This window comes from Peromyscus eremicus, chromosome 8b (genome assembly GCF_949786415.1).
Source record: "Peromyscus eremicus chromosome 8b, PerEre_H2_v1, whole genome shotgun sequence".
NCBI classification, from domain to species: domain Eukaryota; kingdom Metazoa; phylum Chordata; class Mammalia; order Rodentia; family Cricetidae; genus Peromyscus; species Peromyscus eremicus.
In genome coordinates this window covers 17,813,779-17,841,045 of record NC_081424.1, presented here as the reverse complement: position 1 = coordinate 17,841,045, position 27,267 = coordinate 17,813,779, and the positions used below count along the sequence as shown (strand labels likewise).

The following is a 27,267-nucleotide window of genomic DNA, read 5'->3' as shown; positions in this document are numbered from 1 at the left end:
TTGTAATAAAGTCAATTTATTCCTCCCTACATGATATTTGAGCTCCTAATTTTGCTAAGACTCAAAATTATTGTGCTTTATTATTGTTACTGTTATATCCACTGGAATCTTCCTGTAAGACACTTGGAACCCAAACTAACCACAGAATCCAACATAAAAACCCTGAGTTACTCCAATTCTTCATTTGTAAACCCACACATGTACAGCAGCAGCCTATGTGTTACGAGGGAGGGCTCTCTCCATCACTAAATGATTTTAAATATCTAAATTGTTCATCAATAAGAGGAAGTAAACATTTTATATTTGAAATTTTATGGGCAGTTTATTAAGTTCAATGTTGAAAGCTATCAGAAGAATATTCTCCTGAAAAATATGTTTTTTTCTTAGAAAAAAATGAAAAGAAGATCCAAACGCTCTCAGCATAGCCACAGATGCTGTGGCAGTCACGCCTCTGGAGTCAGGGACAGTCTGTTAGTCTGAGGAGTCGCTCCCTGGGGCCACAGGATTGTAGTCGGGGTCGTCCTCAGCATCCTCCAGTTCCAAGTCATCCATTTCCTGGAACAAGGACTCATCCACCTCCACGTTGTTCCCGGCTGTGAAAAGCAAGACAGCCTCGCCTTACACTCCAGAACACACAACCACGGTGTAGGGGGTGAGTGGTTCTCCCAGGCTCCTGGTGCAAATCTTTCCTAAGTTCATCAGCAGAGACTCTGACAACACAAGAGCAACTGCAGTCTTCATGCTCATCGTGTTTTAAAAAGAAGGCTCACAGAACACTTCAATGTAGCATGTTAGAGTAGAAAACAAGACTCACTGTCTTCTACACAGTGGACCATCACTGAGCCCAGCCCCCCAGATCATCTCATCTAGTGGTGGCGGATACACATATCATCAAGCTCTGCTGCAATTCTTAACTTTCTGTCAGATACTTGTATGCTTGCCTAGTTCCCTTTACATACAACAGAGGGCAAAGGTTCTAATGTGGAACCCTATGAGAGGCACTGGCCAGGCTCTGCTTCAGCATCACCACCCTGAGACAGCCTGAGGGAGATACAGTAGGATCCACAGCACTCCCCAATCTGCACAAATGTTATCTTCCTTCCCTCTCGGAGTCTAGCTAATGTTATCTTCCTTCCCTCTCGGAGTCTAGCTTACTGACATTCAATCCATAAGAACAGAGAGAGCCTTGAGCAGTTCAGAACTAAAACTATAATGTACCAAGTCCAGGCCAAAGAATAACGGACTTAGGAGTAGCAAAAGCTTCTCAAATATCTTCAGGGAACATCTAACTCCACCAAGAATGAAGCGATTCTAGACGTCTAGAAAAGGCAGAAGAAAAAGTAAGATCTTCATACTTCTAACAAGACGACAAGATTCTTGAGGGAAAATACCTGGAGGTAACACAGGCAAGGCCAGACTGAGAGACACTGGCGAGTCTTTTTCCCCTAGCGACAAACTTTAAAGTTTTACGTTTAAATAGGAGTTTCACCTTCTCAGAGGCAGAGCAGTAACTAGAGACTACTGAAGGTCCTGAGAAGGAGAGATTCAGAGGCTGCAGAGAAGGTAAGAGCACTGGCTGCTCTTCCAGAGGACCCACATTCAATCCTCAGCACCTACATTGTGGCTTACAGCCATCTGTAACTCCAGTCTCAGCAGATGTGGTGGCCTCTTCTGGCCTCCATGGCAACTAAGCACACATGCAGTGCACACACATACACACAGTCAAACACTCATACACACAAATAAACAAATCTTTTTAAAAAAGGAGAGAGGTTCAGAGAAATGATTTAGGAGGCTACAATAAAAGTTCAGGCAGAAATAATAGAGTCTTCAAATAAGAGGAAGAGATTGCTGGGAGACATTTCCACAGTAGACTTGGCAGGGCTCTTTGGGAAATCCAGAGATAAAGAGCTACCCTGACCTAAGAGAAGAAAGGAGTCAAGAACAAGGGAAGCCAAGCATGTTGGAGCACACTGCTAATTCCAGCACTTGAGGTGCAGAGGCAGGAGGATCTCTCCAAGTTCAAGGCTCGTCTACAGAGCAAGTTCCAAGCCAGTCACTGCTATACAGTGGGGCACTATGAAAGGGAGGGAGGGAGGGAAGGGAGAGGAGGGAGGGAGAGAGGGAGGGAGGGAGAGGAGGGAGAGGAGGGAGGGAGAGAGGGAGGGAGAGGAGGGAGGGAGAGAGGGAGGGAAGGAGGGGTAAAGATACTAAAGTTCCTAAAGCACAAGAGAATGAGATGAGGCTTTGGGCAGCTGGAATTCCTCAGCAAAACCAGAGAGAACACCCTACTGAATTTCTGCCTTTTTTTGTTTTGGCTTGTCTGAGAGAGTCTCACCCTGTAGCCTAGACAGGCCTGTAACTCACAATGCAGAATAGTATGGCCTCAAACTTGGGCAATTTTGTTCAGTCTCCAAGTACACAGATTACAGGTGGTAAGCTACCATGCCCAGCTTTGGGTTTTGTTTTCAAGACCATAAAAATAGAAACCTTGACCTATCTGCTAGAGAAGGTAGTAATATACATTTGAGGGGAAAAAAAAAAATCGAGGGCTGCCAGTGTAGCTCAAGGACAGCATTTACTTGCATGCACATGGCCTGGGGTTCAGTTCTTACCACCACAAAGAAAGGAACAGGGTGAGTGCCAGTAAGCCCTTGTGAGGTCTAGAAGAATGGTTTAGCAGTGAGCCCCATCAACAGTGCCTACCCTTCTCCAGCAGATAACCCAGGGCATGTCTGAGAAGCCAAACCTAGACAACTCCAAATGACAGGGTAGATGTGAGAGAAGGTTAAGGAGACCTACAACCCTAAGAAAGTGCGACTGTGACCAGGCGTGACTAAGCATGGCGGCCAGTCTGAAAGCACAAGGAGGCTAACAGCTGCGTGAGGCAGGCAGTGGTCCGTGCTACCCTCTGCTGGGCACCGTGGAAGGAAGGAAGGACAGTCCTATAAGCATCTGTGGATGGATGGGCAGCTGGAGATGCAGAAAGAACAGAGGAGGTAAGGGAGGAGCACAGGACAAGATGCTCCTCCAACTGCACACACCAGAGGAAGGGCCGGCTGCCCAGCAGAGGATGCTGGGAGTTCCACACCCGAGGCTCCTCTAAACCCAGAGCAGATCGTGGATTCAGTTCTCCAACGTCTGATACAGACTTGTGAGGAAAATGTCACCTGAGCTACGCTGTCCCAGTTTTCCAGCTGACAAAGGCTCGTGTATTATAACTGCCACCCTGAGAATTCTGAAGTCATCAGAAAACTTAAAAAACACACATCACTATACAATTTAAACATTTAGATAGAGTATATAAATTGATCATCTATTAGAATTTATCTTCAAAATGCCATTTTTAGCAGGTTTGACAGGATAAATTTCCTCTCCATAGATTAAAAGACGACACATTACACCCACAAGGAAGTCTAACGGTATCTTACCGTCCTCCAGGAACTGGATATCAGATGTGTCAAGATTATGATCTGTTTCAAATAACTGTTTCCCTAAAAGAAATAAATATGCTTAATTCAAATGGCACAGCATCCCTTCATCCCCTGCAATCACTTCAAAGGGTAAGAGCTCAATAAAACAAATCTGAACATCTGTATTTCTGGGAATTTCAATAAATTTATGAATTTTGCAGTAGCTTAGAAGTTAAGACCTGTATTCACACTAAAACAGAAAAAACGAAAAACCTAGGTTCCTCGGGCCTGGAAAACTATGGGTTTGATTCTTGCACTCTGAAGTCTTTTGATCCTCAATATTCTTATTCCAGGATCCAGAAAACAAATCCAGAGTCACCAATAGAAAACAAAGATACAGCTCACACAGTAACTATGACTTGTGTGTGAAGAGATACACATTTGCTATGGCAATCTGTCCTGATCACCTTTGCTGTCAGGGAACGGCACGGGGTGCGGGGTGAAGGAGTGACTATGCCAGAGAGGCAGCCATACCACTTAGTTTATTTTTCCCGGCTTGTTCTTCTTCTTTCATCCGTTTCTTTTTAATTTCCAGGAGTTCTGCATCAAACTTGGCCTTCCAACTCAAGAAATTCTCAATCGTAACAGGAGTGCCATGGAACAGTTTCTTAGAAAATAAAAGATACAGGCATCCTGTCAATGAGGCAGTAATTTAACAAATAAAGCCAAGGGGTTTTGTCTTTTAGATGTACCCAACCACGAAGGTGAAGAACATTACTCATTTCTGCCTGGACTAGTTCTCTTTAGTTTCAGCAGCTTACTCTGCAGAAGTCAAATTTTAAAAATATTCTTCTTCTAAAAATTCAAAAATAAAGATACTATGCAATGTACTTCCTGTACTCGTCATAGTTATTTATTATTAAGAAAGCTCTTGGTTGTATTATGTTTTGGATACATATCAACTCACAACACTGCCATCACTTTTTACTTTACTCAGAGCTTGGCTGGTCTCTGTCTAATTAGCAGCTCACTGTGCCAGGGCTTGATAGTTCAATACTACACACCGGCGGCTCAAATGATTTGCAATTCTTGGTCTCACATGATTGAGCTTTACCAGTCTGTCACTTGTTACTCACAATATGTCACCAACCAAAATTTCACTCGTAGTAAAATTTACTTATTAGTTTCACTATTGTGATTTCCAAAAGCAGGTTGCTAAAATTATCAGAAAAAAGAAAAGATAAATATCAAACAAGCCAACAAAGAGATGTGAAGAAAATGAAAAGATTTTCAAGTATACCTTCTCTGCTTCTTCTGCTTCCTTTTCTTTCTGTTTCTTTTCTTCCTCTCTTCTGGTTTTTATCTGATCGACAATCTCATTTAACTTTTCCTGAACGGCTGTCACAAGAGTGAAGATCATCACCATGCCAAGATTCTCCTCAGCCTGCATAAAACAAAGAGCGGTGTCGAGAAACACACTCCTCAGGAAACAAAAGCTGCCCAAAGAACCAAAGTTTAGTATAATAACTAAACCCCATGTTTAGAACATGATTCCTCATTCAGTTATACCATATAATTGGATAAGCGAACATTTAAAATTTGAGTATAGAGCCAGAAGTTGTGGCCTGTAAATCCCAGCACTTGTGAGACGGAAACAAAGGATCAGAAATTCTTGGCTACATAGGGAGTTCAAGGCCACCCTGGGCTACATGTGCCCTTGTCTTTAATGACTAAGACGTGGTCACAGGACACAAGGAGGTATTGTTGTTCTAAAATCTGACAATATAGACTTCAAACCAAAACTAGTGGGAAAGATAAAAAAAGGGTCATTTCTTAATGATTAAGAGAATTTCAAGAGGACATGTATGTCCAGAACATGGATGGGTACATGCAATTTTATAAAAACAAATACTACTAGATGTAACATCACAGACTAATCCCAGCACCACAGAGTAGATGACTTCAATACCCAAAAAGAGTTGTGAGCTGCCTTGTGGGTGCTAAGAACCAAACCCACGTTCTCTGCAAAGATCCAATTCTTGTTTTGTTGATTCTCTGTATTTTGTTTTGTTTCGTTTTGTTTCCACTTCACTTATTGTGGCCCTACATGTAATGATTTCTTTCAGTCTACTGATTTGGGGTTTGGGTTCTTCGTTTTCTATAGCTTTGAAGTATCTTTTAAGTTATTTGAGATCTTGCTTATTTCTTAATGTAGATAAAGCTATAAACTTCCTTCTTAGGACTGTTCTCATATTCTAAAGGGTCTGGTATGTTGTGTTTTCATTTTCATTTGTTTCTAGGAATGTTTTTATTTCCCTCTTGATTTCTTCAAGGGCTTATTAACCACTCAATAGTTATTGTTTAATCTCTATGCATTTGTGTGTGCTCTAGGGTTTCTCTTGCTGGAATTATTTCAGTTTTCCGGTATATTCTGAGACTTCATCTGTGTGCTAATGTATGATCTGTTTTAGAGAAAGTTCCACAGGATGCTAAGAAAATGTATATTCTTCAGTGTTTGGATAGAATGTTATATAGATATTTTTTAAGTCCATTTGATCTATGATATCATTTAATTTAAATATTTCTCTGAAACTCCAGCTCCAGGGGGTCCAATGCCCACTGCTGGTTTTCATAGGCACAGGTATATACACAGTGCAAATACATACATACAGTGTAGTACTGTAAACCTGGTCTAAAGCCCAAGACTGGGGAAGTCACAGATCCTAATGGAGAACCTACTCAGCTAAAGTTAAATAGTCTTCTAAGTATTTATGTTTGTACTTATAGATCAATGCTGTTCCCAATCTTGGAGAGAATCATAACTGCCCAAAGTGCTAAAAATAAGTGACTGCTGACTCCTCATCTCTAAATGGCACATGTATATCAGCCCATTCTATCAAAGTTCAGGGACCATCATGGAAAAAGGTATGGAAAGAGTAGGAGCCAGAGGATAGGGAGGTGTTCTGTGTCTTCTGAACATGCCATGCCACTGAGCTCATGAACTCACGAAAGCTGTAGAGACATACACAAAATCTGTACTAGATCAAACCTGTCAAAATCCCAACACTGAAGGTAGAGGACACAAGGCTCCACCCTCAGCTGAGGAGCTATGGGCAGCTGATAACTTCTACAGGAAAGAGTCATTTTCCTTCGGGGTATGGCCAACGGTGGCTTGCCCATGCTCCCGTGAACAGCCCCTAGCCAGGTGAATAGATAACACTAACTGGTCTTCGTGAGCTCTCTAATGGAAGGGCTATAGAGATGGTTCAGTGAGGTTAAAAGCAAACTGCTCTTTCAGAAGACGAGAGAGCAGTTCCACGCCCCTGCATCAGACAGTCACAACTGCCTGTAACTCCAGCTCCAGGGGGACCCAACATCTCTGTGGGAACCTGCTCTCCACGCACAGGGACACACATACATACACACAATTAAAAATAAATCCTTAAAACAACAAAAAAGGAAGAACAGGATGGGAAGGTGGGAGGGGTTTTGTTAAGAGAGGGTCTGGGGTAGCATCATATACATGCATGAAATTCTCCAAGAATAAAAATCTTGTCTTTCTTAAAGATGCTTTGTGGTTGTGTATCATGAATTCTGATTGGTCAATGTACTATTTACATACATTTAAAAACATTTTTCTAACCAACATTTAATAGTAAGGCCAATAAAATATGCTACTATAAAGCAAAATTATTTCCTTACCTGCAATGCCAGTAATTTTAAAATGTCTGAGACATCATTATCTTCTAGATTTTCCTGGGAGAATATTTCATAAAGGGGAGCTTCATCAGGGTACTTTTCACTATATGTAAACTTGAGAGTAGTCTGGACAGCTAAGGTACAAGAAAAAAGTTTAATGGAAATACATTAAAAATATAAATAAAAAATCAGTGTTTCTACTGAGTCAATAATTTATAAAATGAGTAAAAAGTAGTACAATAGAATTACTAATTTAAACAACAACCTCAAAGAAATGAGTGAAACAGATCAAGGAAAGGCAGAAATCCCTTCCTGCCCATGAAACATATTTACCACCTAGTGGCATTTAACTATACTGAATTTCAGAAGACAGGCAATATCATTTTGTAAAAAGTCCTGGCAAACAAAAACTTAAGTGAAAATAATATTAGTATTTTGTTGTTGTTGTTGTTTTGTTTTTTGAGACAGGGTTTCTTTGTGCAGCCTTGGCTGTCCTGAACTAGCTCTGTAGACCAGGCTGCCTAGAACTAGTCTCACATTCAGACTTTACTAGAGGAAGAGGAAGTTCCCGACTGCAGAGGACTTAGCGGTAGACTGATTCATATTCAAATTCGCACAGTGATAGCAGGATGCTGATAACTGGGTGGCTAGGTGACACATTTTTACACTGGGCAGGTTGAGAGGTTAGCTGGGAATTTTTCAGCTAGACTCATCTATACTAACAGTCTTAACTTTATGCCATTTAAAGTGCAATTGTCATGAGCACACTAGGGCAAGATAAACGCTGCGGCCCGGCACATGGGTACTCTGGTCCATGAACAGTATGAAGGCAGTCAAAAATGATAACCCTCTGTAATTCAACCTATGATCTTTTATTTAGAGTTTATCATTCCTGTTATTCACATGTTTATTATTAAAGCCTAGGCGCTCTGGTCCATGAACAGTATGAAGGCAGTCAAAAATGATAACCCTCTGTAATTCAACCTATGATCTTTTATTTAGAGTTCATCATTCCTGTTGTTCACATTTTTATTATTAAAGCCTAGCAATTAACAAATATATTTCTTTGCTCTATAAGAGGGGGCGTGCCACAAAGCACATGTGGAGATCAGAGAACTTACAGATGTTGACTTCCTCACCATGTAGGTTCTGAGAATCAAACTCAGGTTGGGAGACTTAGCAGCAAGTACCTTTTCCCACTGATCAGCCCCATAACCCACTAATTAAGATGAAATAATTCAAGTCCATGTTGCTCTCAACTAGAAGACCAAAGCCTACAGGACTGATACTGTTTTAATTTTCATGTTAAATTTCAATAAGTATTTGTATGGGCCTCTTGTGGTGGTACAACTTTATAAGCTGAGCACTCGGGGCTGACCTATGCGGATCATGAATTCCAGAACAGCCGCTGGGAATTTTTTTTAATATTAATCAAATTAGATAATTTTTAAAAGCACTAATGATCCAAAGCTGGGAACACAGGCAGCTCAGTGGCAGAGTGCTGCCTGTGTGTTCAAGGCCTTCATTCAATTGCAGTACTGTAAAATAAAAAAGCACTTGAGAGGCAGGCACAGGCAGAGGGGCTGAGTGTGCAAGGCCACCCTGGGTTATACAGGGAGATCCCATCGGACCTAGATGCAAGGTTTCGTGTGCACTAGGTAAATTCTTAACACTGTGCTATAGTCCTCAGCCAATACCAACAAATGAAAACCAGTAACTACCAAGAGATTAAAATCACAAAAAGTAAATTTAACACATAAAATTCACCACAGTCGGCATATTAGTATTTACCTCTACTCTCTGGAATTCTAGAATTTATTGTTTTCATGTTCATTAACCCGAGAATATTTTTAAAGACACAGTGTAAACAACTGCAATGAATTTTATCTTGCAGATACATTAAAACGCACTTAACTATTTTAAGTAGTTAAATTTGTTGTTTGTTTTTAAGTAGGTATTCTTGTTGCTACTGCGTGTGTTATAGTTTCACTGCCTAGCTCAGGCTGACCTTGAATTGAAAATTGCCTTGCCTCAGTCTCCTAAATGACGGGACTATAAGCATGTATTACTATACCTACTAAAAAGCATAAGCTTAAAAAAAAAACAAAACCAAAACAAAACTTACTGCTTCTACTATAAGCAATACCAGATATCCATTATAGAAAAGACATACCTACAATCTCAAACCTAACAGGTACATCATTCCAGTTCCTTCAATATTAAAAATAAGCGAATTTCCTTAAGTATGTCACCATTTACTGGCTAAGACAGAACCAGTATGATTATTATGATTATTATAACATCCCATGCATCATTTACTTTCCTTATAATAATATCCTGTAAGTAGAAGTGCACAGAGGGTTATTTTCTTATATCCCTTGTTCCATGATCTAACAAGGTTAATTCTTCAGTCGTGCTGCTCCATGATCTTACACATGTAAGTTTCTACATCCCTTGCTCCACAATCTAACAGGGTAAATTTTTACATCCCCTGCTCCATGACCTAACAGCTATCCTGTACTAATCTAAACTCAAAACAGCATATTTCTCCTTGCCAACACTGAAAATCTACTGGATAAGATGAAATATCTTCGTTTTAATTTGCCTTAAGTACTAATGACTAGTTTTTAAGTAATCATTTATAACTCCATGTCTAGAAACTATGCATCAATTTCCTGTCTACTCTTTTACTAATTGGTTCATTAAGATGAAGTATAGGCCCAGAACTCAGGAGGCAGAGGCAGCAGATCTCTGTGAGTTCGAGGCCAGCCTGATCTACAGAGTGAGTTCCAGGACAGCCAGGGTTGTTACATAAAGAAACCCTGTCTTGGAAAAAAATTTAAAAACAATAAAGTAAAATGAAGTATAGGAACAAAAACAGCATGATCTAGGTACTGTTTTAAAACAGTTAAGAAACATTTCTCAAATTAAGGATGAACTGTTCACAACTACTATTACAGGAGTGTTAATAGCTCCCAACGAAGGTACTGTTCAAAATATGGGAATGATCTCCAGAAAGTTTAACAAGAAAATTAAATTCTGTCTCAGTGAGCGCTGCCATGCCATTCTGCATACACACACAACATACTGGTTTCACATTGCCAACTGATGCTGGAGATTTGGGGGGTGGGGGTGAGAGCAATATTTATTTGGAACTTTAATATACTAACATTGTAGCAACTTACCTATAAAAGTACAGAAAGAGTAACTTTAACAGTCTTTTTTTTTTTTTTTTTTGGTTTTTCGAGACAAGGTTTCTCTGTGTAGCTTTGCGCCTTTCCTGGAACTCACTTTGTAGACCAGGCTGGCCTCGAACTCATAGAGATCTGCCTGGCTCTGCCTCCTGAGTGCTGGGATTAAAGGCGTGCGCCACCACCGCCCGGCTTTAACAGTCTTTTCATTGAGATTGCAAAATATCTCAATGTGAAACTCATTTTCCATAACATAACAGTTTTCAAGTGATACCACTAAAACTGACTGATTCTTCCTGACAGAACTTGTTACCACCTGAGAAAAACATTCTGGAGACTGTCAACTTATATGTAACTTTCAAAATTATTAACTGACTTAGACCAAAAATAGATAACCTTCATATTCTCACTAAATTTAACTTATTAGCTTACTAGTTTTATCAGGGGGGAGGGAGACAAGGATAAGCAGATAGGTGCACATCCCGCCTGTTTGTAACAGCAAATGCTCAATAAATAATCTACACTTCCAAAGAAAAGAGCAGCATTTGAAAGGCCGTAGTCACTTGACAAATGCTCTGAACAAAAATCTCCACCTTCTCTTCATCTGCTGTACTATCAACCTAAATTCTTCATTTTTAAACACCAAGCATACTGGCCAGACTAGAGAGCCTGGACTGCCTCTGTCCCCAGGAGTCACACCTCCACAGTAAACACGGGCTTCAAACATAACAGTAGTGGCGCCTCAGCACCTCCACCCCTGCGATACCCTGCACAACGGCTGCAGAAGGAGCCCAGAAAAAGCAGAGGAATTTCATCGTGCTTACTTTCATCATTTTCTCCAGCCTCTGACGTCACAGTAATGGTGAAGCTGGGCGGATTTTCTGATAATACTGCAAGAAAATATACGCAGCAGTTAGTAGGATGCTTCTTCCTACAGCAGACTGTAACTAGAGTTTTCCTGCCTGGCTCACAGTCAGGACAAATCTCTTTCACCTGCCAGTCCCCCAGCCACTCAGACCCGACCAAGTAAACACAGAGACTTATATTGCTTACAAACTGTATGGCCATGGCAGGCTTCTTGCTAACTGTTCTTACAGCTTAAATTAATCCATTTCCATTAATCTATACCTTGCCACATGGCTCGTGGCTTACCAGCATCTTCACATGCTGTTTCTCATCGTGGCGGCTGGCAGTGTCTCTCTGACTCAGCCTTCCACTTCCCAGCTTTATTCTCCTCCTTGTCCCGCCTACACTTCCTGCCTAGCCAATGGCCAATCAGTGTTTTATTTATTGACTAATCAGCAACACATGTGACATACAGAACATCCCACAGCAGCAGACACTCCCAGCGGTTTACCGCTGCTCAGCACTAGAAATTCATACCTCACCTGTGTTTTCATTTCAACCAACACAGTCTAACAGAACACTGAAATGAGAAAGCCACCACTTCAATCGGGAGTAATCTTAATCTGCAAAGAAGTACCTTTAGTCAAGCAACTCTCTAATGAATTAAGTATTAGGTCACTTATATTTTATTCCACAATCTACCAGTATTTGAAATGCATTCCAAAAAATCCCAAACAGAATGGTAAACAAAAACTTTGGCATTTTTTTTTCCACCAGCCACACTCACTGATACATTCATGTTATGATGGATTATTATATTATCTTGTTATTTTCTATATGTTTAAGTGAAGTCAAATCTAACCTTTCCAAAAGTCTGGGCCTTTACCATCTTTCACACAATTAGAAAAGAAGTTAAAACTTACGAAGCCAGACATGTAAGTCAACACTTACATAGACAAGGAAGCTTCAGAGACCACTTTAGAACATGTCCAATAACATGTCATCATCTACTCTCACACAAGAGTATTATAAAATGCTTGAGGAACCCCAAATCAGTGACCAGCGGGGTCTGGAAAGTGAGCAAATACTGACTTAATGGACAAAATGGAAAAGGTAACAAAGGAAACACTAAAAACCAAGTGAGAAGTAACCAGGAAGCCTCTAGCTGCAGGGGTGGCGACAGCCTCTAAGCTTTGCTCCGCCCCTGGGAAGCATGGCCTCAAGGTTGACAGCAGCTGTGTGAGAGCTCTAGAAGAGCACAGATCACTCAAGAAGCCACTGTGGAGACTGCATGGCTTCAAACTGCCAGGCACATTCTGAAGCCACCACAGACACGTGTTATCAGTAATGTTTTTAAGATGGAGACCCTCATTGTGACTCAGGTTTAAAACACAATGATGAGTCGGGCGGTGGTGGCGCACGCCTTCAATCTCAGTACTCGGGAGGCAGAGGCAGGTGGATCTCTGTGAGTTCGAGGCCAGCCTGGGCTACAGAGTGAGTTCCAGGAAAGGCGCAAAGCTACACAGAGAAACCCTGTCTTGAAAAACAAAACAAACAAACAAACGAAAACAAACAAACAAACAAACAAACCCACAATGATGCCCAAAAGATGAAGCACTCTCCCTGGACTCAAATTGTCCATCACAGTCTCAGACAATATATCCCTTACTGAAAAGGCATTTGAAGCTTCTTAAAAGTTCCCAAATAGGTTATTACCGATTTTAAATGTTTATTACAATACATTACGTACGTTTCATTATTCTTCCTTAGCATTAACATATCACGAAATGTAAATACTGTGACACGGAAATAAATGACAAACCAACCAACAAGGACTCCAGGAGGCTATTAGCCTAACAAACACAGCCATGCTGACTAAGTACCACAGTGTACTTGTGCTGTGCCATGCAGTTTAACAAAAATCCTTTAAATCCAATACCAAGATCATAGGTTTATACTCTTAATACAGTCCACCTAATTTAAGATACTAAATTAAAAATAATTTACCTTATATACCACTAAAAAAGATGACAACTAAACCATGATACGTAAGTTCTTATGTTAATCATGTTCAAATAAACGACATGCGTCTCAGAAACAGTTACATCCATCATCACCTCAAGGTCACAGATGAGGACACTGAACCGCAGAGCTCTCACATAAATTACCTCCATGCACCTCTGCAGTTGTAAGTGGTAGTGCTAAATAAACCACACAGGGCTTCATTTTAAAAGGAAAAGAACATTTCCAGCTGATGAATTTCAGGACTGTTACTTGAATGAGGCTGAAAGCCATGAATGGCACATTAGGAAGTAAAGGGGAAGGAGGGGATGTGTGTGAGGGTGGCGGATCACAATGGCTGGGAAGCTAACTGTTGTCAACCATGGGATGGATGGACAGACATAAGTGGAGCAGTGCAAGGACAGTTCACAGTGCAAGCCTCGACAGGAACAGCTTCAGCAGCTGGAACAGTGTCTCTGCACAGGACAGTGCATCTAGCGAGTACACAGGATAGGAGGCAGACGGAACCAGGCAGCTTGTACAAGCAATCAGGCACGGCTAATAAGGCCCTGAACTAGGACGGGAGCCATGGGAACAGCAGGAAATTGCGATGACAGCTGGAGCGGGCAGCTGCGGATATGGTGCCACTAAACCAAACAGGAGCGCAGAAGGGATCAGCGTGCTATGTTTGAATAGAGGGAGACCTGCAGGGAGATGTGGGCAATCAAAACAGCCAACAGGAGAACCAATAAGGCCTCAGTTCAATCTGGACCTTCCGGTAATAGCTGAAGCTATCAGACCAAGGAGATCCTTAGAATTAGATAATGGGAGCATTAGAGACACATGATAAAAGACAAAGGCCAACAATTTAGAGAAAAAAGTGAGGGGGGGGGGAACTGGCGGAGAGTAAAAGCGGCAGCCACAGCAGAGAGTAACAAACCATAAAGCAGCAGCATTACACAAATCACAGGACAGGCGTCTCAGGGTGGAGGATAGCCCCGTTCTCCCACCCCACCCCTCTTCCTAGCATGGAGGTTTTATCACACTACCTGCTTTTATAAGCAGTTCTCAGGACAGTCTGGTGGCACCTGCCTGCAATCCCAGCATTTAGGAGGTGGAGGGAGGACAGTCAGGAATGCAAGGATGTCCTCAGCCACAGAGAGCACTGGGGGCTAGCCTGAGCTATGTGAGGACCTGACAAAGGTAGGGAGGGTGGCAAACAACAAAAACTAAAAGCAGCTCTCTATCTGTCCTCAGAGAGTTAGGAGAGACGGGGCTATACAGTCTACACACTAGAAACCCTAGTCCTGGTGAAAACACCAGTCTCTATAGTATGCACTGTACAGTTTGTGCACGGAGGACCTACTGACAGATCAGCTCTAACCCCGACAGGGCCGTCAGTCGTCTGGTTCCTGCTCCCCTGTTAGTGCTCTCTCATTTCCTCATTTCCCACTTCTGACTTCAGGCTCTAGCAATGCCATCACTTGTATTCAGCACAGTGTGTCTGCTGCGGAATGTTTAACTAGGCAAAGATGTGTTACATATGTTTATGCTGCATTTGTTTAACGATGTGCTGCTTTGCCTGCCTAAGGCACCCGATTGGTCTAATAAAAAGCTGAATGGCCAATAGTTAGGCAGTAGAGGGATGAGGGGGCTGGCAGGCAGAGAGAAGAAGTTGGAGGAGGAATCTAGGCTCGAGGAGAGGGAGAGAGAACAAGAAGGAGAGAACAAGGGAGAAAGAGGGAGACTCCTGGGGCCAGCCAGACAGGCAGCCACCAGCAGCCAGACATGAGTAGGACAGACAGTAAAAAGCCCCAAGGCAAAACGTAATGCTGAGAAACAGGTTAAATCAAACTGTAAGCGCTAGTGGGACATGCATAAACTAAGGCCAAGCGTTCATAACTAATCATAGGTCTCCATAAGTCTCCATGTCATGATTTGGGAGCTGGTGGTGGCCAGAGTCCTGCTTCTGCACATGACATCCTTGGGAAAGACTGTTTCCCTAGTTCCACTTAGCTCATCACCTCTGTTTTCCAAAACTCTCCTTCCCTACTTCCCTAGAAGACTGGGTTCTTTAATGTGTAACTAACAAATACTTAGTAAATGAAGATGCCGAAGGGACACAGAGAGGCTAGCAAGAACGACACCGAACAGCTAACCTCCGACAACAGACTAGGGAGGAAAGGCGGAAGCGAAGGAAGAAAAACTACCAATCCACAAGAAACCACAAGAGCCCTGTAAGGGCTGGGAACAAAAAAACACGGGACCACAAAGGTTACAGAGGCAGGAATCTACCTGGCAGTTCTAAGGTGTGCTGATGTCCACATGCAGCAGGAAATCAAAATCATTAGCTAATGCAGACAGAGGAGAATGAGGCCCCGTTACCAGAAGGAGCAGCAACTCACATGGTCTGTTTCTAATAAGGAATATCTTATGCTTACTGAACTGTTATGAAGTATTTACATTTACATTACTTCCCATCAAACACTTGAAGAAATCCAGGCTTGCAAAGGTCACCACACCGAGCTGCCACTTTAAGGGGGGGGGGGGGGGGAGGAAAATAAAGGCTAAGAAAGAGAAATGCCAGAAAACTCTTACGTGATGAGGTAAGTTCCTACTACAAAAATGAAGACAGAAACGCCTTCTGACAGCTACCAAGAAATTTCCTTTAAAAACAGCTAGCTCCCCACCCTAACCCTCCCTCAATTCTTTATCTATGCTGCTGCTGCTACCAACTTGATCAAGACGATGAGACCACACCTTAAGGATGACAAGTCCAGAAGCCCCTTCCTGAAGGAACTTTCCTGAATGGGTGCTGCCATGAGACTTTTACATACAATAAAAATAAACTTTTACTTCTAAAACCTAATTTTATTTAGGTTGTCTGTCACAGCTGAATCTAAAATAAATAAATAATAAAAATAAATAAAATGAGGGGAATCAGGGGATAGTGCCAATGTAGGGATGAGAAAATTACTCAACTGTATTTGCAAAAATTAACAATCCCTAAATTCTGTTTTGTTTAACATGAGATTTCACCATAAAACCCAGGCTGGCCTGGAATGCCCAATCCTCCTGACTCAGGCTTCCAAGTGCTTGGATTATATGCATGTAGCACACCTGGTGGGTTCCTGAGTTCTGCTGATGGAGCAATCCCATTCTAATGCGCTGCTTGCTCCAATGCACGGCTGTGGGTTAGGATATGCCTCGGGTGCTGATGGAGCAATCCCATTTTAATGCACTGCTTGCTCCAATGCACGGCTGTGGGTTAGGATAAGCCGCGGGTGCCAGACTTCTACCACTGTGAAAATACTTTTGAAGTTTATTGGTGTGTGTGTGTGTGTGTGTGTGCACTTGTGTGTGCTTATATGTGTATGTGGTGTATGCACGTGTGTGGTGTGTAGTGTGCACGAGTGTGCATGTGTCCCAGGTGTGAAGAAACCTGCAGAGACAAGAAACGATGTTGGATCCCAAGAGCTGGAGTTACAGGCAGGTGTGGGGCATCTGATATGGGTTCCTAGACAGTGCAGAAGGTGTTCTTAACCCCTGAGCATCTCTCCAGCCCAAGATCAAAGTACTTTTGAGAAAAGTAGTGGGTTTCTGGGCATAGTGGAAGGAATTAATGAACAATCAGAAGAGATGCTAGGTGATACAGAGAACATGTAATAGATGGAATTGAGGATTTTGTTTAAAATATATTGGAGATAATGTCTAAAAGCTATGCCAACAGGCTATATACAAACAATGTTGGTTTCTTTCTCTCTCTCTCTCTCTCTCTCTCTCTCTCTCTCTCTCTCTCTCTCTCTCACACACACACACACACACACACACACACACACACACACACACACACAAAACCAGAAAGCTCCTATTAAAAGAGGTTCTTTGCTTGACAGGGGGTACCTAACCTTTCAGAAAGCATTTCTCAAAAGTCTACTTTCACAACACACTCTCTGCTCTTCCTTTATGATACTGCCGTAACTACTGAGTGCTAATGACTTCTATCAAAGGAGACTGACAGAAGAAATACAGGATTACGTTCGCTCTTGGTAAAGCCAACAGAATTAAGGGAACTTGGTTTTGGTTAACTGAAGGTCAACCACTGACTTCCAAAAACCTCCCCCACTATCATATATTCTAACACAGAAATGGAAATAACTAACTTCTACTAGCTGAGCAGATCTTTGTCAAGTGAAGCACCACTGATAGAGAACGGTATCAAGAGTCTATTTATACTTTGGAAAGCTACTTGTCAGGAGGGTGGGTCAAAGTGCAGCCAAGCTACAGAACAGGCAAAAGGAAGAAACTGTAGTGTGGTGATGGTTCACAGCAAACACAACACTGGACCAAAGGGTCATGGCAAATATAACAGCAGCAGACTCTAAGTTTCAGCGAGGTCCATGGGCCAGAAGTTGCCTTTCTGATATCACACAAGGTCAGGCGTTCCTAACAAATGCTTCTCTCCTAGTTCACAAATATCCATTACAGAGAGGGTAGGGTGAGGCAGGGTGGGATCCAATTCCTTCACCAGATGGAGCATTTGCCAAATCTAGTACTAAATGTGATTCAAAATCAAGTGAGAAATCTGCAAATTAGTGTTCTTGACAAACCGACACAGGGTAACTTTCTTAAACCTAAATGTAAGTATGGAAACATAAATCCAACAAGCCACAAAACAGACCTTAGAAATCCTCACAATTTCCAAGATCAAGCACAGAAATATTTTATTTCAAAGTCCTACCGTTTCCCTAAAAGGTTTCATATGAAAATGATCAAAAGCCATGCAAAAATCCCTAACAGGTATAAATCAAGATGTTTTATTTATTGCAAAATGTGTACGGATGCTAACAGGAATTACAAGCAGGATCAACTGGTAACTATGGAAGCGTTGAATGCATCAAAATAGTCACAAATTGTCACCTATTACCCTGGCTCAGGCTCCTCAGGCACTTATGCGTCTTGACAAGAATTTCAAATACTACAGTTATTGGGACCTAGTAAAATTTGACACAATACTGCTTTAGGACTTACAGTATATCACCTTGTAAGATGCACATGGACAGTATTTAGCAAAGGGTACCTTTACATCAAAGACAAGTTAAGAATATTGTACACCGCATGCATTTTTGCTTCTGCCTACAAAAGGTTTGTGCCTGTTATATTTCGAAAGTACTAGAAAGGTCTAAACATCATGATTAAGACTATCTGACAACTGACCCTATTTTAGTTTGACATCGACATATAAGCAAGGATAGAGAAGGGAGCCAGATTCCATACACACTCACCCAGGTAACGACACTCTCAAACCCCTCTTCACTCATCCCCTTAACATCCTCAGCACAGCTGTACTGCTGGTGAGAGAACATGAACACCACAGGAGCTACACAGGGGTAGCTGAGACACATCTGCCTGTTGGCAAAGCAGAACAAAATTTGCTACCATTGCAAGCGGTTGATCAAAAGGTGAAGGCAAGAAAAAAACTAAACAATGAGAAGGCGGGTTTGGAGTTCAGGAGTTAAAGCAATACCCCTTAGGCTCTTAATCCAGACAATCACTGACAACATTGGGAAGGGCTGTGGAATGTAAATCCCACCAAACTGGAGCCTACACTACGCCTTCAAACTGGCTTCACCTCGACGGCTCTCCAATCCTGAAAAACCATAGACAGGTTATCCACGAAAACATAGGCTCACACAGAAGAATTCTCCTATTGAATTAATTTCTCACACGTTTTCCCTTAGCCCAAATCTGCTCTTCCTTCACCTCAGCTGGAGCTGGATCCCAAACCTAAGTCTGCAGGGTGAAAGAACAGAGAAGAACTGGGGACCTCTGGCAGGAGGACCCAGAGCACAAGCCACTTGCCTTCCTGAGCCTCCAGAACCTCGACGGAGTCTAAGACACCGTGCAATCCTAACACCTAAGATCCACGGCAGCCACATCGTACAGCAGGCATTCTGCAGAATGCCCGATCATTCTTATACTTAAATAAAATAGACAAGCCCGAGTGCTCGGCTCTCAAAACTCAGCATGTCAACCACCACTGCAGGAAAAACAGCTGCTACTTCATAAGAGGGTAAAACGAGGAGAGAGAGAGAGGGAGGAAAAAAAAAAAAAAGAAAAGACACTCGGCGGCGCAGGCGAAACTCATCGCACTCCGAGAGTTTCTTTCCTCGTGCTTCAGTGAATCTCGGGTGGCTGCGGTTACGTGAAACCAAAGCGCTCGGGATCGACTCCAGGGCCTCCGCCGGGCCACCCGGACCTTCCGATCTCAGGACAGGGGAGAAGGGAGCCGGCAGGGTGCTGGGAACTGACTGGGGAGCCTGGGCAGAGGGGCGGCAGGGAGGGCCGCGCGGCCCCGGCCTCCGCCCCAGCGCGGGCGGCGGCCCCAGTCACCTGTGAAGGAGTCGGGATAGATGGACTCCAGAGCCTCCAACTCGTTGCGTTGCTCCTCGCCGTAATCTGTCATCGTGGCCCGCGCGGCTGCCCGTGCATCGGCGCGACACCCTGGCGGCAGGCTGCAGCGGACACCGCGGCCGCCGGCTGCCGGGCGGGCGCACGCGCAGAGGCCCGGGTCGGGGGAAAGGACTGGACCCACGCCTGGCCCCGGCCTCGATGCCAGCGTCGGAGTTCGACTCGTCGTGCCTGGAGTGCGGGCCGCTGATTGGTTGCCTGCCCACGGCCCGCTCGGGATTGGCTGGAGCGTGACGGCAGCCGGTCGGGCGTTCCGGAAGGCCGGCCGGGGCCTGCCGCTGGGCCGTGCGGGCTTCGGCTGGAGATGCCCGGCGGAGCGGCATCCTCATTCTGCGCTCGAGAAGTCTGGCCTGAAAGTCTGGGTCTCGCGTAGGGCGCGGTGGCGTCATCGAGGGCGGGGCCTGGAGGTCTGCCGGCTTCCGCCTTTCCGGGTTCCCAGCCCAGCTCGGGGTCCGCGGCTGGCCGGGTTCTGGGGTCACTGGAGGCCTAGATCAGGGCGGACTCTTGTAAGCCGGGCTGGGAGGTCTGGGGAGCCGCGGGGCGCGTCCGGGGTCGGCCGGGGCTGCTGGGGAAGCCGGAGATCCCCGGTCGAACCGGAGGCTGGACGTCGAGCCCCGGGTTCAGCAGATCTTGGGCGTCACGTGAAAGCTGTGAAATGAACGAGGCGGAAAGCTGGCCTCAGGATGTCTACGGTTGTGTGTCAGCGAAGGGATGGGGGTGCGGGTTTTAGTCACAGTTTTGACATTGTAAACATTGCGGTGAAATGCCGAGGAAAGTACCCAACCCTTGATCTAGTTCCACTTCTGCTAATAGACTGGTCAGCTTCAGATTCATCACAACAATCAAAACGTCAGTAACCGTAACAGCAAAAAAAAAAACCTAGGATAACAGTTTACCTACGTTTTTTGTGAAATAAGTATTCAACAGTTAGTTGGGTTTGTATTTGTTTATAATAAAGGAGCACGTGTTAGCTTAAACAAAATGTGGGGAGATGTGCCTCAGGGAAAATAACCCAACATACTAAAAATATTCCCTCAAGATTTCTTTGCCTTTCTTGTGTATTAAAGCTCGCTTTACTTGTATAGTGTTCTCTTGCTAAATTATGATGGTTCCATAAATGAGTTTTGTAGGTTTTCTAGGTTTTGACTGTGGTCATTGCTTGCATTAATTTTGCTGTCTAGCTTGGGATTGCTAGAATTTGTGATACCCCTAATCTGGCCTCAGTAGTGCCGTGATTGTAGGTTTGAGCCACAGTGCTCCACTCACACATATGATTTTGTTTTGTTTTGTGTTTGTTTATTAGCAAGTATTGCTTACTTACAGCAGAGAAATAAATTATATCCAATGTATTCAGGCACATTTTACTTCTGACTTCTTGTTTCAGATATGTTAAGGGTTGATTTTTGTCCCCTTTTAAACTTTAAAGGAGGGAAAAGGAAACTCTTGAGATACTGAGTATCAAGGTCCACGAAGTAACATTTCAATGATAAGCTGCCTATTTGCTTATTCAAAGGAATTCCAATGATTTGTTACCAGATGGACTATGGGGAGCAGCTACTTCACAGATTTTGGTTTTGGTTTTTTTGTTTGTTTGTTTGTTTGTTTGTTTCCAGACAGGGTTTCTCTGGCAAGCCCTGGCTGTCCTGGAACTCTGTAGACCAGGTTAGCTTTGAACTCAGTGGTCTGCCTATTGAGTGTTGGGATTAAAGGCGGGTGCCACCACCACTGGGCTGCTTCACAGTTCTTAAGGAAACAGTTCACCTGGCAGGTTGGAGGCCAGTGGGGAGCATGCACGGTGAGTGATCTGTGTGCATACTGTGAGGAATTCTTTTTTTTTTTTTTTTTGGTTTTTCGAGACAGGGTTTCTCTGTGTAGCTTTGCGCCTGTCCTGGAACTCACTCGGTAGCCCAGGCTGGCCTCGAACTCACAGAGATCCGCCGGCCTCTGCCTCCCGAGTGCTGGGATTAAAGGCGTGCGCCACCACCGCCCGGCTGAGGAATTCTTGAAGTGTTGGAGAAGTGGCGCAGACTTTGCATCTGAGACAGTGGCATTTGAGACATGCTACTGTGGCTGCCACTCCATGACACAGATCTGAGTATGGAGGGTGCTATGGCCATAAGCCAAGCAAACGGATGCTGATTTGAACAAACATACGGATCAAGTTCAAGGTATATTTTGAAAATAAAAGTGTCAGGATTTGGTGCTGGTGAGTAAGGGAAGAATCAAGATGACTCTGGCTAGACAAACTTGGAAGATAAAGTTCTGACGATCAGAAATGTCAGGTGAAGAAGACAGCGTGCATTTGACAAAGACGATGGCACATGCATGTTTTAATGACCCTGAGTCAAAGGACATGGCAAACAAATCCTAACAGAATAACAATGAAAACAACCTGCCAAAATAGGTGAGGTACAAACAACCAGCGTAAAATTCACAGAATGGCTACTATTTGCGTGTTTCCGTCTTGTAAGTGGAATGGCCCTTTGTTTGGTCACCACTTTATGAAATGAAGTTGTGGTACATCCCTAACTTGTCTACCCAGCTCAGAGACACAGATAAGTATAGTCCTCACCCCTCATCAAAGAAGCTGCAGAGAACAACTGACTGTGGGGTATCCAGCCCCAACTGACGCGTCTTGCACACAGCCCATACACCTAAGGCCCAGGGAACATGGCAGAAAAAGGAGGGAAAATTGAGGGATCCAAAGGACCGGGAAGTCTGCTGCAAGATTGTCTTCTAGATAGGACAAGTATCTATGCCCAGCAAATCTCAAAAATATGATCGCTTAAACAAGGCCTGAACAATGACAATACTAATTGACAAGCCAGCAGGGAAGGGGGAAATCCATAGGGCCTCACTCACCACTTGATGAAAAGCCACAGACAATTACCAGCTGCTGAGAAAGAGAGAATTAGTCTTCCTCACAGATGCACCCTAAATGATTACCCAATCCCAAGTGGTCAGCCCAAAAAAGTACACTTATAAGCAACACTAAATAGACTCAACAGATTGCATTTTTATACATATTCCCATATATATATATATATATATATATATATATATATATATATATATATATATATATGAAACAATAAGGAATAAGAGGTCATTGATTTTAAAGGGTGGTGTGAAGCGTTAGAGAGGGGGAAATGATGTAATTGTGTTTTAATAAATAAATAATAAATAAAATTTTAAGAACTACAATTAGCAAAAAATAAAAGGAATTCTGGGTAAACTTTTTCATGCCTATTATATGTCAGCAAACTAAAGGTTTTTATGAATGATTGTGTGTGTGTGTGTTTTGCTGGAGATCAAACCCAGGGATTTGCACAGACTTGGCAACTCTCTACCACTGAGTTACATCCCCAGTTCTTGAGGGAGACAGTGCCTTAGGAGAGTTCCAGGACTGCTGTTATGAAGAAACCTGCAACTCTTACTTTGTCGTACGTGGATGGAGATTATTAAGCATGTTCCGTTGATCTCTTTTTTTTTTTTTTTTTTTTTTTTTTTTTTTTTTTTTGGTTTTTCGAGACAGGGTTTCTCTGTGTAGCTTTGCGCCTTTCCTGGGACTCACTTGGTAGTCCAGGGTCCAGGCTGGCCTCGAACTCACAGAGATCCGCCTGGCTCTGCCTCCCGAGTGCTGGGATTAAAGGCGTGCGCCACCACCGCCCGGCCGGTTGATCTCTTGATTTCACTCTGCAGTAACGGGCACTTGTAGGACAGGAAGCCCTTAGCTATAATTGTAGAAAAATTCTTGAAGGGGAAATGATCCTTTTAGTGTTTCTGTTTTAACTTGTAGTTAATGATGTTAGGAGCAGGCCTATTTCAGGCTCTGCCAGGCGACAAACGGTGTAATGGAGTGGTCCTCATGGTTCAGGGGAAAGAATCAAGGAATCTCTGCTTAGTCATTTACAGCTACATAAGCTTGTAAGACTGCAGAAAGTCCATGAAGTGCTGTGTATTATGCTGCAAACTCAAAAATACAATACCAGCTTTATTAATAATTTTTAAAAATACAAAATGGACCAGAAACAGCAGGAATAAGGGGCCTGAGGTGAGGTGTTGAGAGGACCAAGGATGATGACAGGTGAAGATGAAAAATGAAGAGAAAAGCAATAGCTGGGACCAGGAAGTACTGCATGTGCTGATGACTCATGCTAAGTTAAGTTTATTAAGAAGTACAACATCCTATTGTTTTTTTATCTGCGGTACAGCACCCTCACCTGATCCTATCACTGCCTCAGCTGCTGACTGGGCCTGTACAGCCACTGGAGATGCAGCCCACCCAGGGGAGCCTTTGTGTCCTGCAGCCACCACCTCAGCTGCCTCCACTTAGGGAGACAAATATTGTTTTAACTAAATCTCTAACTTCTTATTTTACCAATAAAGACTCGGGAGCCAGATGCTGGAGTGAAGACCTGCTAGCTCAGAGAGGCAGAGAAAGCAGCCTGCTGACCTTCCTCCTCTGCTGTTGTCCTAGAAAGAGCTCTCTTCTAGGCCATCTGAAACAAAACCTCCAACCAGATGTCCCTCCCTACTTCCTGTGCCTCTCTCTCTCTGACCCCACTCCCCTCACTCTCTACGGTTACTTCCAGTCAACTGGTTGCTTGCTCCACCTCTCGAACTATGGTTGACTTTATTTAAATAATGCAACTTTGGGGTTCACAGCGTGATCAAATGTCTCACAACATCGTATATACTATTTGCAGAGGGGAAATGGCCAAGGTCAACAGAGAGCTAAGTCAGACAATGTTGGCAAAGAGAACATGATATGTTTATATGATAAAAACCTGTAATCCATAGCAAGCAGGGAAATACGGAGCAGAGGAGTTAGATTGTAGCAGCACCATGGGGCAGCTGCACCGTGTCATAGACTTAGGGTAAGGCTGGAAGCAGAGAGGCCAGGTATGGTAGACCAGATGACAGACAACGCCACCTCTCCAGGGGCTGACAGTGGACAATGAAATGAAATGTCATGTGATTGTGATTAGTGATGGGCCTTGGAGACACCTCAGTAAATGAAACATTAGCCACATGGACTGTTTGAGAACCTAAAAGTAAGCTTTGAAAAGGCAAGGCTCAGTTCTGGGTTTGTGAGCACTAAGGTTGCCTTGGAACCTCACAGCCACAAGGCAAAAAGAAACACCAACTTGGATTGGTGTTTGGATTGGAGTAAGAAACACCTAGAGCATTATTAGTGCTCTGGGATATGTTTGTGAGGGTGTTGCCAGAGAAGACTAACAGCAGGGAAGAACTAGCCTGAATGTGGACATTACCATCCTGCGGGCTCAGGATGAGTAAGAAGGGAGACAGGAGTAACACATTTCCTTCCAGATCCATGGAGATGTGAGCAGACAGCTGTGGCACGCTCCTCCTCCCTTCATTACGCTCCCTGCAGTCCAGCCTTCCTTGCCTGAACTTGCCCATTAGAACCATCTTCATCATGTCCCGTAAGTTTGGGTATGTTGTGTATTTTCACTCAATTCTAGAAAGTCTTTAATTCCTCTCTCAATTTTGGCCTTGACCCATTTTTCATTTAGAGCTGATGTTTCGAGGTCTCTCACCCTCTCCATATTGTCTGGCTGTGGATCTCTGTACGTGTCCCCATCTGATTCACCAGGGAGCTTCTCTGATGATGGCTGAGCAAGGCACTCATCTATGAGTATAGCAGAATGGCATTAGAAGTCATTTGGTTTTGCCCCAGGTCCCTGGGCTATGTAGTTTCAGGTCCTTGGTCACCCAAGGACCCAAGCAGTGTTGGTTATGGGTTCCATCTTGTGTAGTGGGCCTTAAATCAAATCAAATATTGATTGGTTACCCCACAAGCTTTGTGCCACCATTACAATAGCATATCTTGCAGTCAGGACACTATTGTAGGTCAAAAGGTTTGTGATTGGGTTGCTTGTTATTTATTTCCTTTGGTAGCATGCAGAGTACCTTCCTGTACCAAACTCTAGCACATAGGTGTGAAGGCTCTATGTAGGCACCAGCTCTACCTCTCCATGTTCCATGAGTTGTGTAGGGGTGTTGTCTTCAACAACGGGAGCATTGCTGTCAGTTTATGGAGAGCAACCTACAGTCTTGGCAACAGCCTGGGCTGTTTGGGGGTTCCCAACAACTCAATCAGATGTAACCAAATCCCAGTATTGGAAGCTTCATTTAGTGACAAGAGATGATCAGTTAGAACTCTGTCTCTCTATTATTTGGCTGCTGTGGAATAATCCTTCTGTACATTATGAAAATGTATTGCTCTCATTGTTAATAAAAAGCTGATTGGCCAATAACTAGGATTTTGGGGGTAGAGAGAATGCTGGGAAGAAGAAGGGTGGTGTCTGAGGAGTTGTGAGCCAACTGTGAAAGAAGCAACATGGAGAGTTCATAGATGAGGTAAACAAGCCTCAGGGCAGCACATAGATGAATAGAAACAGACACGTCTCCTGGTTAATGTAAGTTGTAAGAGATGTGTCTCCTCACTGCAGCTGGCATGAGACTGAGACTAGGAAGCCATGCTTGGCTCCGTTTTTTGTGTGTTTGAAACCGTTTTTTTGTTTTGTTTTGTTGTTTTGTTTTTACCTTTCTCAGGTTTTATGTGGATCTACGTAGTTCCACATTGGATGCCATATGTAGGTGGCCTTTTCTATCCCTCCAGCCAGTTCCCAAATAATGACACAGAGAATTATTATTAATTATAAATGCTCAGCTGATAGCTTAGGCTTGTCTCCAGCTTGACTACTTACTTCACAGGCCTGCTTGAGTCTCTGGCAGGCTTGACTGGTGGGTTCCCAGGGAATGCCTGTTGGAGGTGGGGCCTGGGGTAACAGGATGAGTGGGGAGAAGGGTTGGAGGAGAAAATATGATCGATGGAAATGGGTCAGAGAGGAGGGGGAGGCGCCAGCATGTGGTTTACTACAGAGTTCAGAGTGACACTGTGGAGGATTAGATCTGGAGGGAAGTGGAAGAGGTGAAGATCTGGTTAGGCTACTTGCTTCTCTGGTTGGAGTGCCTGAGGGTTGCTAGGGAATGCCTGCTGGAGTCTGGAGTCTGGAGTGGGGGTTGGGGGGAGGTGAATAAAGCAATGGGGGTGGGGAAAGGAATCTGTGTGATCCACTGGAGCTGGGGGGAAGGGTGTGTGTGTGTGTGTGTGGAGAGGCCACAGCAGGTGGTCCAGCTACAGAGCTAGGAGACTTGGAGGAGAGGAGGAGAGGTGAAGATCTGAAGTTAGGCTACCTCCTTCCCTGGCTGGAGTGCCTGAGGGTTCCCAGGGCATGGCTGCTGGAGTCAGGGTTGGGGGGTGAGGGGGTGGAGAGGTGGGGGGTTGGGAGGGTGGGGGTGGGGTGGGGAGCTGGGATAAGGCAATGAGTAGGGAAGGGAATTTGGAAGATAAGATCTGTGCAATTTATCCGCTGGAGCTGGGGGCAGGTCCCTGCGGAGGAGAGGCCAGGGCAGCTGGTCTGCTGCAGAGCTGGGGTGAGACTGGGGGATTGGCTTTGGAGGACAGGATGGAGAGTGGAGATCTACAGTTAACCGAGCTGAGTCCCTGGCCGAAGTCAAATGCCACTTTATTTTTGAATCATGCAGATGACGGGGACCTCTCCATTCTAGGCAGCAAAGCAAGGGCCATGGCTGTGTAAGAACAGGAGTGAGGC

At 43.8% G+C, this 27,267-nt stretch overlaps 1 protein-coding gene across 1 annotated transcript; it reads right to left on the bottom strand.

Moving 5' to 3' along the window:
• Positions 1–295: 295 nt before the first annotated feature.
• Rwdd1 (RWD domain containing 1) lies at positions 296–19,733 on the bottom strand. Its single transcript, XM_059272553.1, has 7 exons — positions 19,544–19,733; positions 11,128–11,193; positions 7,116–7,246; positions 4,714–4,857; positions 3,948–4,080; positions 3,432–3,494; positions 296–593 (listed from the first exon to the last, which is right to left on the bottom strand). The coding sequence occupies exons 1-7, from the start codon at positions 19,614–19,616 to the stop codon at positions 472–474; spliced, it is 732 nt and encodes a 243-aa protein (XP_059128536.1). The 5' UTR covers positions 19,617–19,733; the 3' UTR covers positions 296–471.
• Positions 19,734–27,267: the final 7,534 nt, after the last annotated feature.